The sequence below is a fragment of the Meleagris gallopavo genome, chromosome 3, assembly GCF_000146605.3.
Source record: "Meleagris gallopavo isolate NT-WF06-2002-E0010 breed Aviagen turkey brand Nicholas breeding stock chromosome 3, Turkey_5.1, whole genome shotgun sequence".
Classification (NCBI taxonomy): Eukaryota; Metazoa; Chordata; class Aves; order Galliformes; family Phasianidae; genus Meleagris; species Meleagris gallopavo.
In genome coordinates this window covers 47,627,779-47,643,657 of record NC_015013.2, presented here as the reverse complement: position 1 = coordinate 47,643,657, position 15,879 = coordinate 47,627,779, and the positions used below count along the sequence as shown (strand labels likewise).

The 15,879-nt window shown below is 38.7% G+C and overlaps 1 protein-coding gene across 1 annotated transcript in view; it reads left to right on the top strand.

Moving 5' to 3' along the window:
* ABHD3 (abhydrolase domain containing 3) overlaps nt 1-15,879 on the top strand; it is a 23,807-nt gene that overhangs the window by 988 nt on the left and 6,940 nt on the right. The window contains exons 2-8 of the mRNA XM_003204993.4: nt 1,268-1,431; nt 3,916-4,098; nt 5,816-5,861; nt 8,592-8,704; nt 12,881-13,054; nt 13,697-13,745; nt 13,836-14,001. Of these exons, the coding sequence (XP_003205041.1) occupies nt 1,268-1,431; nt 3,916-4,098; nt 5,816-5,861; nt 8,592-8,704; nt 12,881-13,054; nt 13,697-13,745; nt 13,836-14,001 (895 nt within the window). The remainder of the gene's footprint in view (nt 1-1,267; nt 1,432-3,915; nt 4,099-5,815; nt 5,862-8,591; nt 8,705-12,880; nt 13,055-13,696; nt 13,746-13,835; nt 14,002-15,879) is intronic.

Here is a 15,879-nt window from a genome sequence, read left to right as displayed (position 1 = left end):
CTTGGCTGCGCGGCCCTCCCGGAGCGAGGGGGTGCGCGGCCTCCCGCAGCCCGAAACGCAGCCCTGGGGCTGGAAGGGGGGGCCTGGACTTTGTCTGACGTGGGGTGACAGGCTTTGCCTGATGTTGTCTTGCAGTGCAGTTAGGCGGGGAGTGGTGGCTCGGGAAGGGACTGAGGAATCCCCGCTCCGATGTGGGGTTTAGGAGCAGCACGGGTAATGAAGGAGTTCCCTGCCCTTGTGTCTGCCCTCAGTGCCGGTTTAAATACTGTTGGACTTGCTGGTGCTGCATTTTGGGGCTCTGCCACCCTTGTATGTCTGTGTGATACACTGAGTGGTTTCACACATCCTTTGGGTGTAATGAGTCTGATCCCATCTAAAGCGGCCCTGCGGAGTAATAGTGAGTGCCTCATTGAGTGCTTAACCAACTGAAAATACACATATGCAAAGATTTAAGGCTGGTAAAGACTTGCACGCCACCACGAGCTCCCATAGAATTGCTGAGAACATTGCCTTCCTCTCCGTCAGAAAAAGGACGCTTTATTTTTGTCAGAGGAGGCAAATAAAGGGTCAGGAGGACACGCTGCTGCTGCTGCTCTGCGTGCAGTGGTTTTTTTCAAATCTTCTGTTATTGTCCTGTTACTGGCTGCTTGCTGGAGAGTCAATGTAAAAGGGAAGCTTAAGAAATATGGTTGCTAAAGTATGAGTCACTTGGTGTGACGATTTCCACATTAACTGGAATTGAAGTATTCTCACAGTGAGAAATATATCTGCATGCAGAGCGTTTTAGAGGTGAGTACCAATGCAGTGCGTGCTGTAGCGTGAGGTGGGAGAGGGAGTGTCCTACCAGGTTAAAATAGGAACTGCAAGAGCACAGTCCACATCCCTGGTTAAGCTTCATTTCTGCGTCATACAGGAAAATCGATGCTACACAGTCTTTCTCACTTGCAGTGTTATGCTATGTTTTTGGTTCCTCAGGGAAAGGTATGATGCTGGTAGAAATAGAGCTGGAATAATGTATTGTCAGAAATAGGTAAGGAATCCTTAATGCTTAGTGATTTATTTTTTTTTTTCAGTTGTACAATTTTGACATTCCATTTGTTTTTTTGTTTACTTATATCTGCACTACAAAAGGAAAAAGTATTGTAAGTAAATATATTAAAGAAATCAATCTTCTGGGAGAGGATTTAAACAGACTTTTGTTGATTTACTACTTATTTATTTATTTTTCCTCTGACTGCCCATTCCTGACTGTAGTCTCTCTTCCTAGAAACCCCAGCTGGTGGCAAGCAATGAACGTTTCTGCCGCTTTCTGGAAGAGTACTGTCCTGTTCTGACAGAAACTTACTATCCCACGATTTGGTGCTGGGAAGGTCGGGTGCAGACACTCCTGCGTCCCTTTATCACCTCTAGACCCCAAGTACAGTACAGAAAGTAAGTGCCTTTCTTCTAGAAAGTGACTGTTTGTGTAGCCAGTGGTTACCTTACTCAGGGTAATCACAGCTACCATTGTTGCTCAAGCTCATGCCCATACATTTGCTTTATGCTCATCTCTAAAACTCTCTCCTAAGCTTCATACTGTTTCTGTCCTGGTCTCAATACGCAGTAAGTTTAGAAAGTCAGGATCCCTATTCTAGCTCAGAGAGTTTTGGAGCACTGAAATACTGGTGTCAGTATAGGAACTGATATGGTTATATGTTCACAGACTGGTTGAGGTTGAAAGGGACCTCTGAAGGTCATCTGGTCTAACCCACTTAGAGGTTGCCCAGGCCTTTGTCCCAGCAGCTTTTGAAGATCTCCAAGGAGGAGATTCTGCAATCTATGCCAGTGCTCCATCGCATGCGTGGCACAGAAGTGCTTCCTGATGTTCAGAGGGAACCTTCTGTGTTCCAGTTGTGCCTATTGCCTCTTGTCCTGACACAGGGCACCACTGAAAAGAGCCTGGCTCTGTCCTCTTTGCTCTCTCCCTTCAAGTATTTGTACATGTTGAAAGCTACCCCCTTGAACTGAACAGGCCCAGCTCTCTTAGCCTGTCTTCACAGGAGAGATGCTTCGGGCTCTCCAGCATCTTCATGGCCCTTTGTTGGACTCTCTGCTGTGTGTCCATGTCTCTCTTGTGCTGGAGGACGCAGAACTGGACTCAGCACCCCAGGTGTGGCCTCACTAGGGCTGAATAGAATCACCTCTCTTGACCTGATGGTGAGACTTTGCCCAGTGCAGCCCAAGATACCATCAGCCTTCTCTGTGGCAAGAGCATACTGCTGACTCACCTTCACTCGGTGTTCACCAGGACCCCGGGTCCTTTTTTGCAGAGCTGCCTTCCAGCTGAGTGGCTCACATCATGTTCTGGTGCCTGGGGTTGTTTCTCCCCAGGTACAGGACTTGGTACATCCCTTTGTAGAACTGCAAGCAGTTCCTGTGAACCCATTTCTCCATCCTGTTGAGATCCCTCTGGATGGCAGCAGAGTCATCTGGTGCATCAAATATTCTGGTAATTGAATGCTTTCATTTTTGAAAGGTAATACTGTCACTCTCTCCGTCCATTTAACCAATATGTTCAACCGTAATCATAGCACGGCTGCTCTCAGCCCAGTTCTGAGTACAAAAATTCCAGACATCTGGAGTTTTCAGAGTTACTTTTACCTCTCAGGTTAATCTTTTGTTCTTTGATGCCTAAATTCTAAGAGGAAAGAAATTAGATGTATTGTTTGTCCTTAGCTGATCTCTCTCACACAGAAGTGAGACTAAGTCTGGCAAGTGAGGCATTTGGCACAAGAGCTAAGGAGAAATACTTTTATGCTCCGGAACCTGGACACAGCACAAGTTGTTTCAGCTCTGTTTGCATGGTAGAATAGATTTAGCATTTAGCAGCTTCCCTTAGTTTTAGTAACTAGGAAACATTTCAGTAGCATGGCCATGTCCACTTTTTGTAGCCTTGCTTATATACTCTCTGTTGCAAGGAAAGAAATGTAGTTCCATGGGGCAAAGCTTAATTTCACCATTTGAGATTGTGTTGGCATTACATGCTAGAGTTGCATCTACTGCCTATTACTGAAAAAGGGCAAAGCTGACATTGTGAGTTCAAGAAGGCTGATTAGCTTTAAAAATCCGTAGAAAGTTCTATCTTTGAAAACTGTATTTTCAAATGAAAAATCAAATGCAAAGAGGGCTTAAATTAAATAAAAAATTTCTACATTAACTCCCTCACACAATGTATTCATTACCAGAAGATTCTGTATGTTTCTATTAAAAAAAAAATTATATATATATATACTGAAACCATCATTGTATTGTTTAATGCATGCTTAGCTTCTTGGGATAGTACCATATTTATTACATTCTTAAGATACATGTTTTAAGAGTTCATGCTAGCAAAGTTGGTAGAGATATAGGGTGAAATTCTGGCTTCGCTGATACTGTAAAAACGGAGTAGTGTCTGTCTGTGTTCCATGTGTTAAAAACATAGCAAAGTGTCATCCGTTGTACTCACAGGTTCTTTGAGTAGAGGGAAAAAAACATGTGATAGATATTTAGCATGCTGCTCAAAGTGCTATCAAAAGGTTCTCAGACACACAAAGGAAAAGAAAACTGTAGTAGGCAAGCCCACATAAAATAGGAGGCAGTGCCAAAAGCCAAGTTAGTTCCAAACTTCCACTACATCAACAGCAAATGATGAAAGGTCAGCTCTTCATTGACTGTACGCTGGAGTTGTGCCATGACTGCACTAACTCATGTCACCTGGAGGTCCGATTCTTTAGGAATGTTGTACCTGTAAACATACTGAGGTGGTACTTTTAGTGTTAAAACACAATAAACAAAGTAGATTTCATACCTGGTAATTTTTACAGTTTGAGGACTCTTACTAGAACACATATATTTTTAAATCTAATCATGGTTGTCTTAAAATGTGCCTTTCAGTGAGCTCATTAGAACAGCAGATGGAGGACAGATTTCGTTGGATTGGTTTGATAATAATGACAGCTTATATTATCCGGATGCCAGCACAAGACCTACAGTCCTATTATTGCCTGGTCTGACGGGAACAAGCAAGGAATCCTACATTCTTCATATGATCCATCAAAGTGAAACACTGGGATATAGGTACTGTTGTATTTCATTACTTGTATTTTGCGTGCAAGATCAAATATGTGTATGCAGGAGGAGTCTTTCTGAAGTAAATGAGATTTAGGGAAATTAGTTTATGTAAGAAAGTATTAGAGGTAATAATAATAATAATCACCAAATTATGTAATGGGCAGTAAATTCTAAAAATCTGTGTTAGTATCTACAGATGTGCTCCAGAAATTGCAGTGAACACAAGCTATGTCTGCATAGGTCTTTACTGCCGTGTCCTAAACACATCAGCACTTGTGTACCTTCATACTTCCTTGAGAAGGGGTTTGTATTCAGCTTCACAAAGCCTTGTGTGGATGGATTGCTGGCAGCAGACATTGGAGGAGGTCAGCTGCTGAATGCCAGAACTGCCCGATTCAGTAGCCTTCAATTTGTGAGTGCAGAAAGGGAAGCCAACCCACTCGTACTGGTAATGCTGCAGGAAGAGGTTTGTCACCTCTTGACTGCCACTGTGAAATTTAGTTTTGTTATTAAGGTTCTGGTCAGAATTGGGTATAATAAATGGATTAGTCAATGAGTAAATTCCTTTATGTAATCATATTCCTGCAACCTGTGCTTTAAAATACGTTGTCATTGTTCCAAGATCGCTGCTTGAAATGTAGCATTTTATAATCGCAGACTGGCTTCTGGTATTGACAATATGAAGTTCTTCAAGTATATATGAGTGTTTGTGCTCATTTCTGGCTATTTGGTCTCTGTTTGGACATCTGGGTGACTGCTTTATAAATTGTAAAAATACAGCAGCACTCTTAGCTGTTCAAACTGCTTTTAAAATCACTATTGCTTCAAAACTTATTTATAAACAGCACTAGAGGAAGAAAGACCCCAGTTCAACAACTTAGAATTGTTTTTAAAATAGTCCCAAAAGAAAAATCTGCATTTGATCACCTAACAAAGGAAAATATAGCATTAAAAAGAAGAACTTTAGATTTTGTTTTTAAACAGCAACATTTGAAAAATAGCAAAGTCGTTTTTTTCATTCTTCATTTCTTCACATGCCTTTAACCTGTCTAAATGTGTATTTTTATTTTACTAAGTTATCCCAGTGACATGGTAGAAAAGCAATAGAAAAATAAGATTTATTAAGAAAGCATATATTTCTAGCGTAATATGTAACTGTTAGAAAATTCAGCAACTCCAACATAGAGAAAGCAGAAATATTGCTGTGCAGGACAAAAAAAAAAAAGAAAACAAAAAAGTCCCCAAGTTCTTGTACAAAATGCAGATGCAGCTGTTGTAGTTTTGATTTGGGTCACTTATTGCTATTTCATAAAATGATGTGATATGGAGAATATCTGCATCTTTTGCAGAGCACTGCTTTAGGCTCAGCACTGCACTGGCATAACTTGCAGCCTGTAATTGGCCAGCTCTGAGTGCAGGCAGAGCAAGATCCATGCACTGTTGTCAGGTAAGCCATGCAGTTCTCATCCTGCAGTCTGACCTAGACTGACAAATCACAGTGTTCACTTACATTCACACTGACTTCAGTGAAATCCTGTTCTGGTATAAAGGTCATTCTGCACTTGTCAGATTTCAACATTTGTAGAGCAGTGGATATTTATGTGCAGAACTTATGCATAGAATAGGCTTGTAATTCTTTATGTATTTTCATTTGTGTGTACACATTATCTTTTTAAGACGAACAAAGAATTTATATAATTGAATTTGCTTTCTCAATTTTCAGATGTGTGGTTTTTAACAATCGAGGGATTGCTGGTGAGGAACTTCTGGTAAGGATGAATGTTAAGATAAACATCTCTCATGTGTAATCAGTATATATGTAACCATCGGTGTCTATTTGTAAGGCCCTATTTAGATCAGAGAAGCTCATAGCGTATGTTGAAAATGCAGAGAAGAACATCTCATCTGGTAGATCAATCAGGAGCAGATATAACTTTTATTTTAAATCTCAGAGACCAACCGGTCGACACAACATTGTTTTTGAGTAGGAGCAGTGGTAATTACTTTTACAATTGCCAATATCAATTTAAGCTAAATTCTGATGTGGTTAAAAGGTTGTGCTGTTAAAATTTATCTGCATTATGTGTTACTGAATTAATGAAGCAGATTTGTATGGATAGCCATGTCTAAAAGTGAAATGCAGTCTTCTGTATTTCTCTGCAATTATGACACAAACTCAGCTACAAAATAGCTTTGCTGTGTGTCTGAGACATACATGTCACGTTTGCCTAGAAATAACTGGCAGTCCCACAGATGATAAGATTGTGAAGCTAAACATTTCCTGCAGCTGGGCACAAGGCGTGATGAAATACTGCTGAATAAGCTTTGTTTCTTCATATGTGTTTTGCTGAGAGTTTTGCAGCTGGTATGAGTATGCATAATACTCAGTATTGTTTTGCATTTTTTAATCCCCTGGTTTCAAACTTAAAAAGCTCTGAATGTTTTCCCATAATCAGATAAAATATTTCAATGCAAATATTGCCACGTTAGGGTAGTTTTCTGCATACTTCTGGAGATGGATGTACAAAGCAGTTTTGTGACACACAAAGTCCTTATTGATGAATTTCTGAAGCACTAACAGAAAAGATCTCTTGTTTGGGTGCATTGTGTGTAATTTAGTGTAATCGGATTTACATATTTAAGCATTATAAGTTCTTACTGTGAAGCGAAACAGCTGAAATTCTAACATTTTCTACAAGGGAGTTTCTTCACTTCAATATGAAATCCCTAGTTAATGAGTTTGAAGCATGGTTGAGCAGCACAGTGGAAATTAGTCATGCAAGTAATTATTTTTCTCGTCTCTTCAAAGATGGATGTAAATTTACAGTATGTGACAGATATACAGGGAATCAGCTAAACAAATTAGCTGTTTTTTTTTTTAATTAGAAGTTACTGTGAATTATTGTTATGGAATAATCAAATACTAAATGATCACAGCCAATGTGAGTTAAGACCTTAGTACAATAAATAGGTATCCTGCTAAGAATATCAGGAATTAACTGAAATTCAGTAGTTTTATAAACTATAGTTTTATAACTTTAGTTAGTTATAGTTTTATAAACTTTTAATCTGATACACTTTCACTTAGAAGACATTAGACCTTAGTTACCAAATGTAATTTATTTTTCCTTGTAAACTTGACAACTTAATTAAAATAAGATACATTCACACCATTTATAATTAATAGGATGTAATAAAGGGCACAGTGATTCATGTGGATGAGAATTGGAAATGCAACATAAATAGAAAACATCTTCAGCTTTAATTATCCAGATTTAGTTTTCTCTCCTTTTTTTTTAATCTCTTACTTCAATATTTTAATATTCATGTTAAATGTACTTTAAGTAATTAGCTTCTTCTAATTAAACTTAAAAAAATTGTCCACAAATATCCAAGCTGTTTAACCGAAAACAGTTTATAACAGCAACAAAACAGAGAAAAAAAAACCACCTTAAAATACAATGTTGCTTCAAGCAACAAAAATAAAATCAGTTAATTTAAAATAGAATACTTTTACAGTTAGTTTTAATGTTTGTACTGAATTCTGGCAGACTAGCCACTACCTTAAGTTAAGTCAAGGTCACTAACACGTTTAGTAACAACTGCAGAGTTAAAATCTCTCTTGCTGTTGAAGAAATCTAGAGAGCACCATTAGAAAAACAACAACAAAAACCAACCAAACCAAAAAAAACCACCACTGTGACTCCTACTATTCCCATAAGTATTTATCTCTCTTACTCTGCTCCACAAAGTCTTCAGGTTGTGACCTGTGGTAGTTGTCTATGCAGGCGAGGCTCAAAAGCCAGGCTTATTCCTACCTTCAGGTAAGCAGGGAGGGGAGTATCCAAATACCAGTGATGGCAATGGGAGGCATTCCACATTCCAGTTCAAGATCTGAAGAGCTGCAGCTAGTAGATAGAGAAGGAATATAATATATGTGTTCCATTGCTTTTGTTAATGGAGTATGGTAGTAAAGTGGGTAAACTGCAGTACTGAATTTTTATTTATCTGCTCATATTGTGTATAGAATCTAAATATAGTCTACCTTACAAGTTTGAGCTGACAGAACTTGAAATTTAGTATTTTCTTTGGCATTTGAATGTGGATGGTGATGGTCAAATTGTCATTATGGCTATTTTTTATTAGTAAATTATAGCCTTTATGATGTGTTTTCACTTCCTTAGGATATCTTAAAAATACTGGTGCTTGTCTAGTTTTATCTAGTTTAGCTAGTGACTCTGTGGTCAGATTTCACCTAATGATTTGATAGTTGCAGGTAGTGAACATCCTTATTACTTATTTTATTTTGTAATGATAGCAAGTGTCTTCTTCCTCCGCCTCCTCCTGAAATGCTTGGGTTTCTGTTTGCTATTTAGTGCACTTTCAGGATAAGTGTTAAATTTATCTTGTTATATAAATGCCCCACTGTACAGTTTGCTTTGTCCTTAAAGGTTGATATAAAAGCTTATGGTGGCATTTTTCCCTATGACTCCTTACAGACTCCAAGGACTTACTGCGCAGCTAACACGGAGGATTTGGAGGCAGTTATTCATCACATACACAACTTGCACCCCTCAGCTCCCTTCATGGCAGCAGGTGTTTCTATGGGAGGGTAAGGTATTATGTAACAGAAGTCTCAGCTTATCTGTGATCTTAATAAGACTGTTACAGCACGATTGTAAATTGTAATTATTCTGCAATACTTACTGCAACTAATTTTGGTCTGTCTGTACTTGTGAATATTCAGAAGACTCTTAGAAGCTTAACTTCCTTGAGGCTTTTAGCTCTGTGTCAGGTAAGGCAGAAAGTGGCCAGTGTTCAAAAGATGGTGGGGAGGAGAACAGAGGGACAAACAGGGAACACTGATAGATTGACAGAGAAACAGGTGGGCTATACAATTTGTGGAAGCTATGAAAACCACCTTTGGAACAAAGGAATACAAAATAGAAACTAGAACTAATGTACCTGTCTAAAACATCTTTCTTAACAGTCTCTGGAATTTACTGGTTTTAAATAGATTTTCAGTCTGCCTGGGCTCTGCAGTGTGGGTAGGTTGTGCTGGAAGAGATGTGGGTATCTGCTCTGTCTCGCTCAAAAGCGAGTAGTAGCATTGTTACTGAAGCCAGCATGAGTTGATTTTAGCATGTGGTGTTAAGACTTGCTGTGTTCTGGTTTGTGTCCAAAAAGCATAGTTAGAACAGATAGTGATAGAACAGTTGCTAGAAAAATCACTGCTAGAAAGTAGGAAAAATGTTCAGACAGCCTCTTGAACAAAAACTGGAGGAGAAGAGAGCTTCCCTTAGAAATATGGCAGGCACAGTGGAAACTGAGACTTCTTTGTCATGAGTTTTATGGACAGTGGGCAGATAACAGACCTGTACATTGACATTAATCTACTAATGACTTGTAAGAGCTTTGGGATAAATATGGGTTTTTGGGATAAATATGGGCATTGTAGTTATTAATAAAATCAGGAACTTGGAAGCCTTTTAAATCAGTTGGACCAATGTTTTTCCATTGTTGCTGTTGAAATTTGGTCAGTGTATTCAGGATAAAGAAATATGGACCTCTTCAGTTTGTCAGTATCAGTCTTTCTGGAAAGTCCAGAATTGGGCCCACTACTCCAGGTACTACCACCCAAGTGCCAAGTACAGGGAAATAATCACTTGCCTAGACCTGCTTGTTTTGCTTGTACTAACGTAGAACAGCATATTGTTAATCTTCATTGCTGCCAGGGTGTATTGCTGATCTGTGTTTGGCTTGCCCAGTCTTTTTCAGCAGTGCCACTCTTTCTCCAGTCATGAATCTGTCTTAGGTGTAAGACTTTGTATTTGCCTTTGCTGAACTTCACAAAGTGTCTGCCAGTCCATTTCTACAGCCTGTTGAGGGCACTCAGGACGGCAGCTTTGTCTTTTTGCACCTGCCACTCTGCATAGTTTTGCCTGCAAGCCCACCAAGGTTGTAGTTCATCTCATTATGCAGTTGTTAATGCAGGTGTTATGCGGTATCAGCCCCAGTATTGATCCCAGAGGAACATAACTAACAGATCCAACTCCTTCAGTTGTGGATTTTACCTTCGTGATCACAGCCATCTGAACCTAGTAGTATAAGCCAGTTTTCCACCACACTGCAGGTCACCTACAAATACTCTGTCTCTCCACTGGCTGTATGGAGACCATGGAACACTGTCAAAAGCCCTGTTAAAGTCAAAGTAAGCAACGTTCTTTCCTTTCCTATAATCTTCAAAAGTGGTCAGCTTATTAGAGCAGACAGTCAGGCATGCTTTGTCCTTGGCTGTTTGGCTGTTAGCAATCACTTTCTGATTTTCACATGCTTGGAAGTGGCATCCAAATGAGAGTGCCAAATTTGGGCTGACCAGCCTGTATTTCCTCCTCCTGTTTTTGCAGAGTTTGTGACATGTACTTTTTTCCAGGCATCAGGAATATCTTATAGTTGCTGCAACATTTCAAAAGTGATAGCAATTTCACAGAGATCTTGGCTCCCTCCTTCTGGAGCTTTGGTGCACCATGCTTCATCCCATATATGTCTGGTTTGCATAACTGAGTCCTCACCCAGTCTTCCTCTTCCATAAGTAACACTACAGTCTCCCATATTCTGTCACTAGGCAAAGGGACCTAGTAGGTCTGAGAACAGACTTAACTTCAGCAGTAGAGACAGAAAATAAAAGGTACTCTTGACGTTTTACAAATGTTTTGTCATAAGATCCCCTGTTCTGTTGAGTAGTTGGTCCAGGGCAGAATACAGGTTGGTCAGCTTCATTCTTTGAGGAGATCCTCTGAAAGCCATTTCCAGTCACACAAAGGATAAGAATGAGACTGGATTTATCAAGGTCACAGTGTGCTTGAATGATCTGCTTGCCTTCTGTTGAGGGCACTCAGGATGGCAGCTTTGTCTTTTTGCACCTGCCATTCTCCATAGTTTCGCTTGGTTTCACTGTTGAGGGGTAAGGAGTGGATGCTGTTCTGAGCATTTCTTTTGTTACCAGTGTACTTAGGGAAGCCCTTCCTGTTCTGCATGTTCCTTCCCAGTTCCAATTCCAGCTGAATGCCAGGTATTCCATACAGCATCTCCTGCATGCTTGTGCAATGACTGTATCTCCTTGGCAGCCAACTCCCCACCCGCCCCGCCTTCCACCTTCAGAGTATTTTTTTAAACTCGATCAGAAGTCCACATGGGGACTATCTCCATACTTCAAAATTAATTGGAGCACTCACATGTTTAAAATTAAGCAGGAGCAGAGATTTCATCAGGAGCATATTGTGAATATCATCCACTTTTCCAAATCTTACAATATTTTTAATTATTTATCTTTTTTCAATTTTTTCTGAATTTCCAGTTAAGTTACATAGGACATATTTGCCCATTTGAAAAGAAAAATAGACATTCACTTCACAAAGGTATAAATGTAAATGATCATCTGATCTTTGGTACATATTACTTTGGAAAGGGATTTTGTTTTCTAACATAAATATTCCTAAACCTTCTCTCCCCTACACATGTTCTGTAAATTCTGTTAGAAGTGGTTTCTTCTGCTACTGCAACATTTTTAATTGGTTTATGGCTCATTTTTCTTCTTGGAGTATATAGACCCATGGATCATAAGTTCCTCCTTTTCTGTGAGTAAGGGGGAGCACACACTACCTAGATCCTATATGTGTCACAGACAGCTTTCCTCGTTGGGTTTAACTTGAGTAGTTTGCAGGCACACATTCCCAAGCACTGTTAGTTATTCTTTTCCTGCTTGTTCCTACCAACTGGTGAGTAGGCAGGAACCTACATCTCCCTTCTGTACTGCTATCCTGCGATTTGGTGGTAGTGTGCAGGGATAAATTGTCTGTGATGGCAGGCTGATTCGCACTGTCATTGCTATAGGCTGCTGTCTCCTACAGTACAACAGATGAAGCCAAGGTATAGACTGTTGGTGATCCAGGAAGCTACGTGAATTTGTGGAGCTTCTAATGTTCTGACTTCAAGACTTGATGTTAAAATGCTGCTTGGAAACCTTGGGGTATCAAGAGGCAGTCAAGTAAAACAGTTGTTATTTTTCTTTTACTATCTTCTTGCTGATTTAATTTTTCAGCATCTGAAGAGTCAGGTACTCATGAAGTCTCCCCTTTTTCCCACTCAATTAAACATCAGCAGTACAGACTGTAAGTTGCAATTGGTCAGAAAGGCAAGATTTATACTATTTGTTTGGGTCATGATTTGTTAGTTTTACTAATTATCTATCACTTCATTCTTTATGTGCTTTCTGTTAAAGAAAACATGTTCTCTCATGTGTCTGAAGTGGGGTAAAGGCATTACATTCAATTCCAAAGACAGTTTCATAATGATGCAAGTGTGCCAGGGGTGCATTTATCATGCAGACTGATTAGATTTACTGGTTCAGAAAGTCTAAGAGTTGTAAAATTGTAAAACCTACTAACAGTCAAGAATACCTGTTCCATGAGTAAGGTATATTTGCTTGACGTTTTCCTCCCCTTCAGTGATATAAATAAGACTGGTACAGATATCTTTATTTTTAAAAGCACTTCTACCTATATCCCACACGATGCACTCGGTTCCTTTCTGAATGTAGAGAGAGAAAGCAAATTTCATGAGTCATATATTGATAACATTGACTACTTTTTAGAAGTATTAGGCACAACTGTAAGGCTCATAATGAAAGGAAAAGCAGACAAAAAGGTGCCTGATTGTTATATTTGCTTTAGATTGAAGCAAACAACTTGATAGTATATGTGTTTCTGTTTTTCATTTCTGTTTGTAGCATGCTTCTTTTAAATTACCTGGGCAAAACTGGCAGAGACACCCCTTTAATGGCAGCTGCAATTTTCTCTGCGGGTTGGAATGTTTTTGAATCTGTAGAATCTCTGGAGAAGCCGCTAAACTGGCTTCTTTTCAACTATTACTTGACTACTTGTCTACAATCCTCTATCAGCAGGTGAGTTGTCTTCTAAACTATTTGTCAAGATGGAAGGATGTTAGCGTAAGGTCTAAAGCAGGTACAATAACACTGGCAAAATTAATGCTGTAACAACATTTCACAAAGTTGTCCTGTATGCACTTTTCTATGGGCTTTGAAATCAAAGGGATCTTTGCAAGAAAAATTGTCATCAATGTGACTACATTTCTCTGTCAGCAGAAGACTAACATACTTCTGGATTTATGGAATTAATCAATTTAATTTTTTAGACACCTGCACATATAGAGTTTGAGTTGTATACTTACATACATGTATTATATATACTAATTCTTTTAAGTCAGCTTTGATTGCAGAAATGTGGAGAGAATTAGTTCATCCTTTGTTTTGTAAAATTAGGTTGTATTTTATATTTCAAATATTTAATTCTCTGAACTTCAGCTTCTTATGACTAATGTAGATTTTGACCTTGTTCTGGATGTGTCTGCATTGAAATGAATGATTCTTATGTTCTTGATTTCCACAAGCAGATTTTTCATATGATAAAATTAAAAACAGGCATGTTCTTGATAGGGAGTTGTTGTCTATACAAATGTACCTATGGACCACAGGGCTTCTACATCTGTTCATATAACCCTACAATTTTTATTCCTTTCTCTCTAGGCATCGACAAATGCTGGAGAAATTATTTGATATGGATCTCGTGATGAAGGTATGCAAAAATGCAAAAAACTTTCACTTTATTTTGATGGTGTTTTCCAAATGCTGACATAATTCCCTGTCCCATAATTCTGTACTTTAGGCTAGAACTGTTAGAGAATTCGATAGACAGTTCACTTCAGTCATGTTTGGCTACCGTACAATTGATGATTACTACGAAGATGCCAGCCCATGTCGCAAGCTGAAGTCTGTAGGCATTCCAGTGTTATGCCTAAACTCTGTGGATGATGTTTTCTCACCAGGTCATGGTAAGTTTAGCTTTTTTTAAAATGTATTTCTCTATTTGTGCAGTCCTTAAGACAAACTATAAAGGCCTGAGAATTAACTGTGTGTGAAGTTCTATGTAAATATTACACATAGGATCACAACCTCCAGGAGTTGGACAGTCTTGCAGTTTACTTAGTATAAAACACATACAAAATAGTTGGGTACAGAGGGGCCTGATTAGAATAGAACATAGAAGAAGCACATGGAGTGGCAGATATTAGCTTTTAGTCTCTATATAAAAGCAAAGAAAGACGTGCGTTTAGGGTGTGATTTATTTTTTTTTTTTCACTGTAAGAAAGATACCAGATGTATTGCTCTCCCAAAAGCACCTGTTTCTATTAACCAAGTATGGAGACAGCCTGTAACAAGGAGCTTAGTTATAGATGTCTGGACAGTAGGCATCCAGAGTTCAACAGAATTTAAAGCAAATATTCTTTGGTACCATTTTTTCCCTAGTCCCTACAAAGAATGTGTAGGGTTTGCTTATGTTTCAGATGACTCAAAGTCCCCTTGTTGTTGCTCGTGATTCCAGTGACATGAAATCCAGTTTGTGAAAATTAAAAAGGAAGAAAGTTAGCATGTGGACCAAAATCAATAAAAACCCAGCTAGATGAAGCAGCAATATTAAGTAGTAACTGATTGGCTAATACCTTGCTTTCCTTTCTCTTCCTATTTTCAGCCAGCCATGCAATCATTATGAATGCTGTGATTTTGATCTTTGACCCTGTTGCTAACTGTCTCAAAAAAGATCTGCTTATTTCTGCAGTCTGTGTATTGGTTACAGTGTCTGAGAAGGAAAAGAAAAGAAAACTTAATGTAGAAGAAAATCACTGTAATGAACAGCTGGTTGAGAACACCAATGCAGTGAACACCTGATATCTTTAAATACAAAGTTCATTCGGTTGATTTATCTCAGGGAAGTTTTCTTCTGTTACTACAAGTCAAGTGAGATTATTGTAGAATGAATCACAAAATTGAAGTTGGTAAACAGATTAGAACAACAAACAGAAGAATGAAGGAACTGAAAGATACTGCATACACATGTATGTTCTATTTATGTATGCCCACATGTAAAGCATACACTGAAAAATGCACATATTTTATGTTAGAATTTTGAAGACCTGTTAGAGACAAATGTGATATGAAGAGAAAAGGGCCATTCCAGTGGAGTGCACTAGAAAAAAAGTCTTTTTTTTTTTTCCCCTCCTCTTGAACAAAAATTTTCTGTGCTACTCAGGAACAATATAAAGAGCTGGCAGCCACCTATCCCTTACACTGGCCAAAACAGAGACCTAAAAAAAAAAAAAAAAAAAAAGTAAGATTGAGGCAAACATAGTAATACTCTTCCAGAATACTTCATTGACCTTTGACAATTAATAGTTCAGAAATGTAATAAGACAGCGTTTTATTTACTAGCCTCTGTAGGATTTTTTTTTTCTTTTCCTTGAGTTACTTTCCTGCTGCAAGCATACACTGGCTTGGAAATGATAATGGATATGGCTATGACCTTAAACTCTGTATCCAAATGTAAAATCTGGCTAGTCATTCTGAAGATAATTTTTTACCCATGGATGACTTCCCCCGTAGTACCACTAGGTGTTCTAGTGTGCCATATTTCTGCCTCTCTGATTCACCTCTGTTTAGCTTTAGCTCAGTTTGTGGTTTCTATTCAAAAAATGAAATACTGTGACAGGAGTAAGCTGGCTAGTTAGCACAAGTAGCTGCAGTGCTGAATATGTTAACCTTATTCCCAGTGGGAGTGGGACCTTTGATAGATAGACTACAGCTAGTGCACGGATGCTCTATCCCCCAAATCTGATATTATGAAATTCAGTCTGAACACAGGTAAACACTTCTTT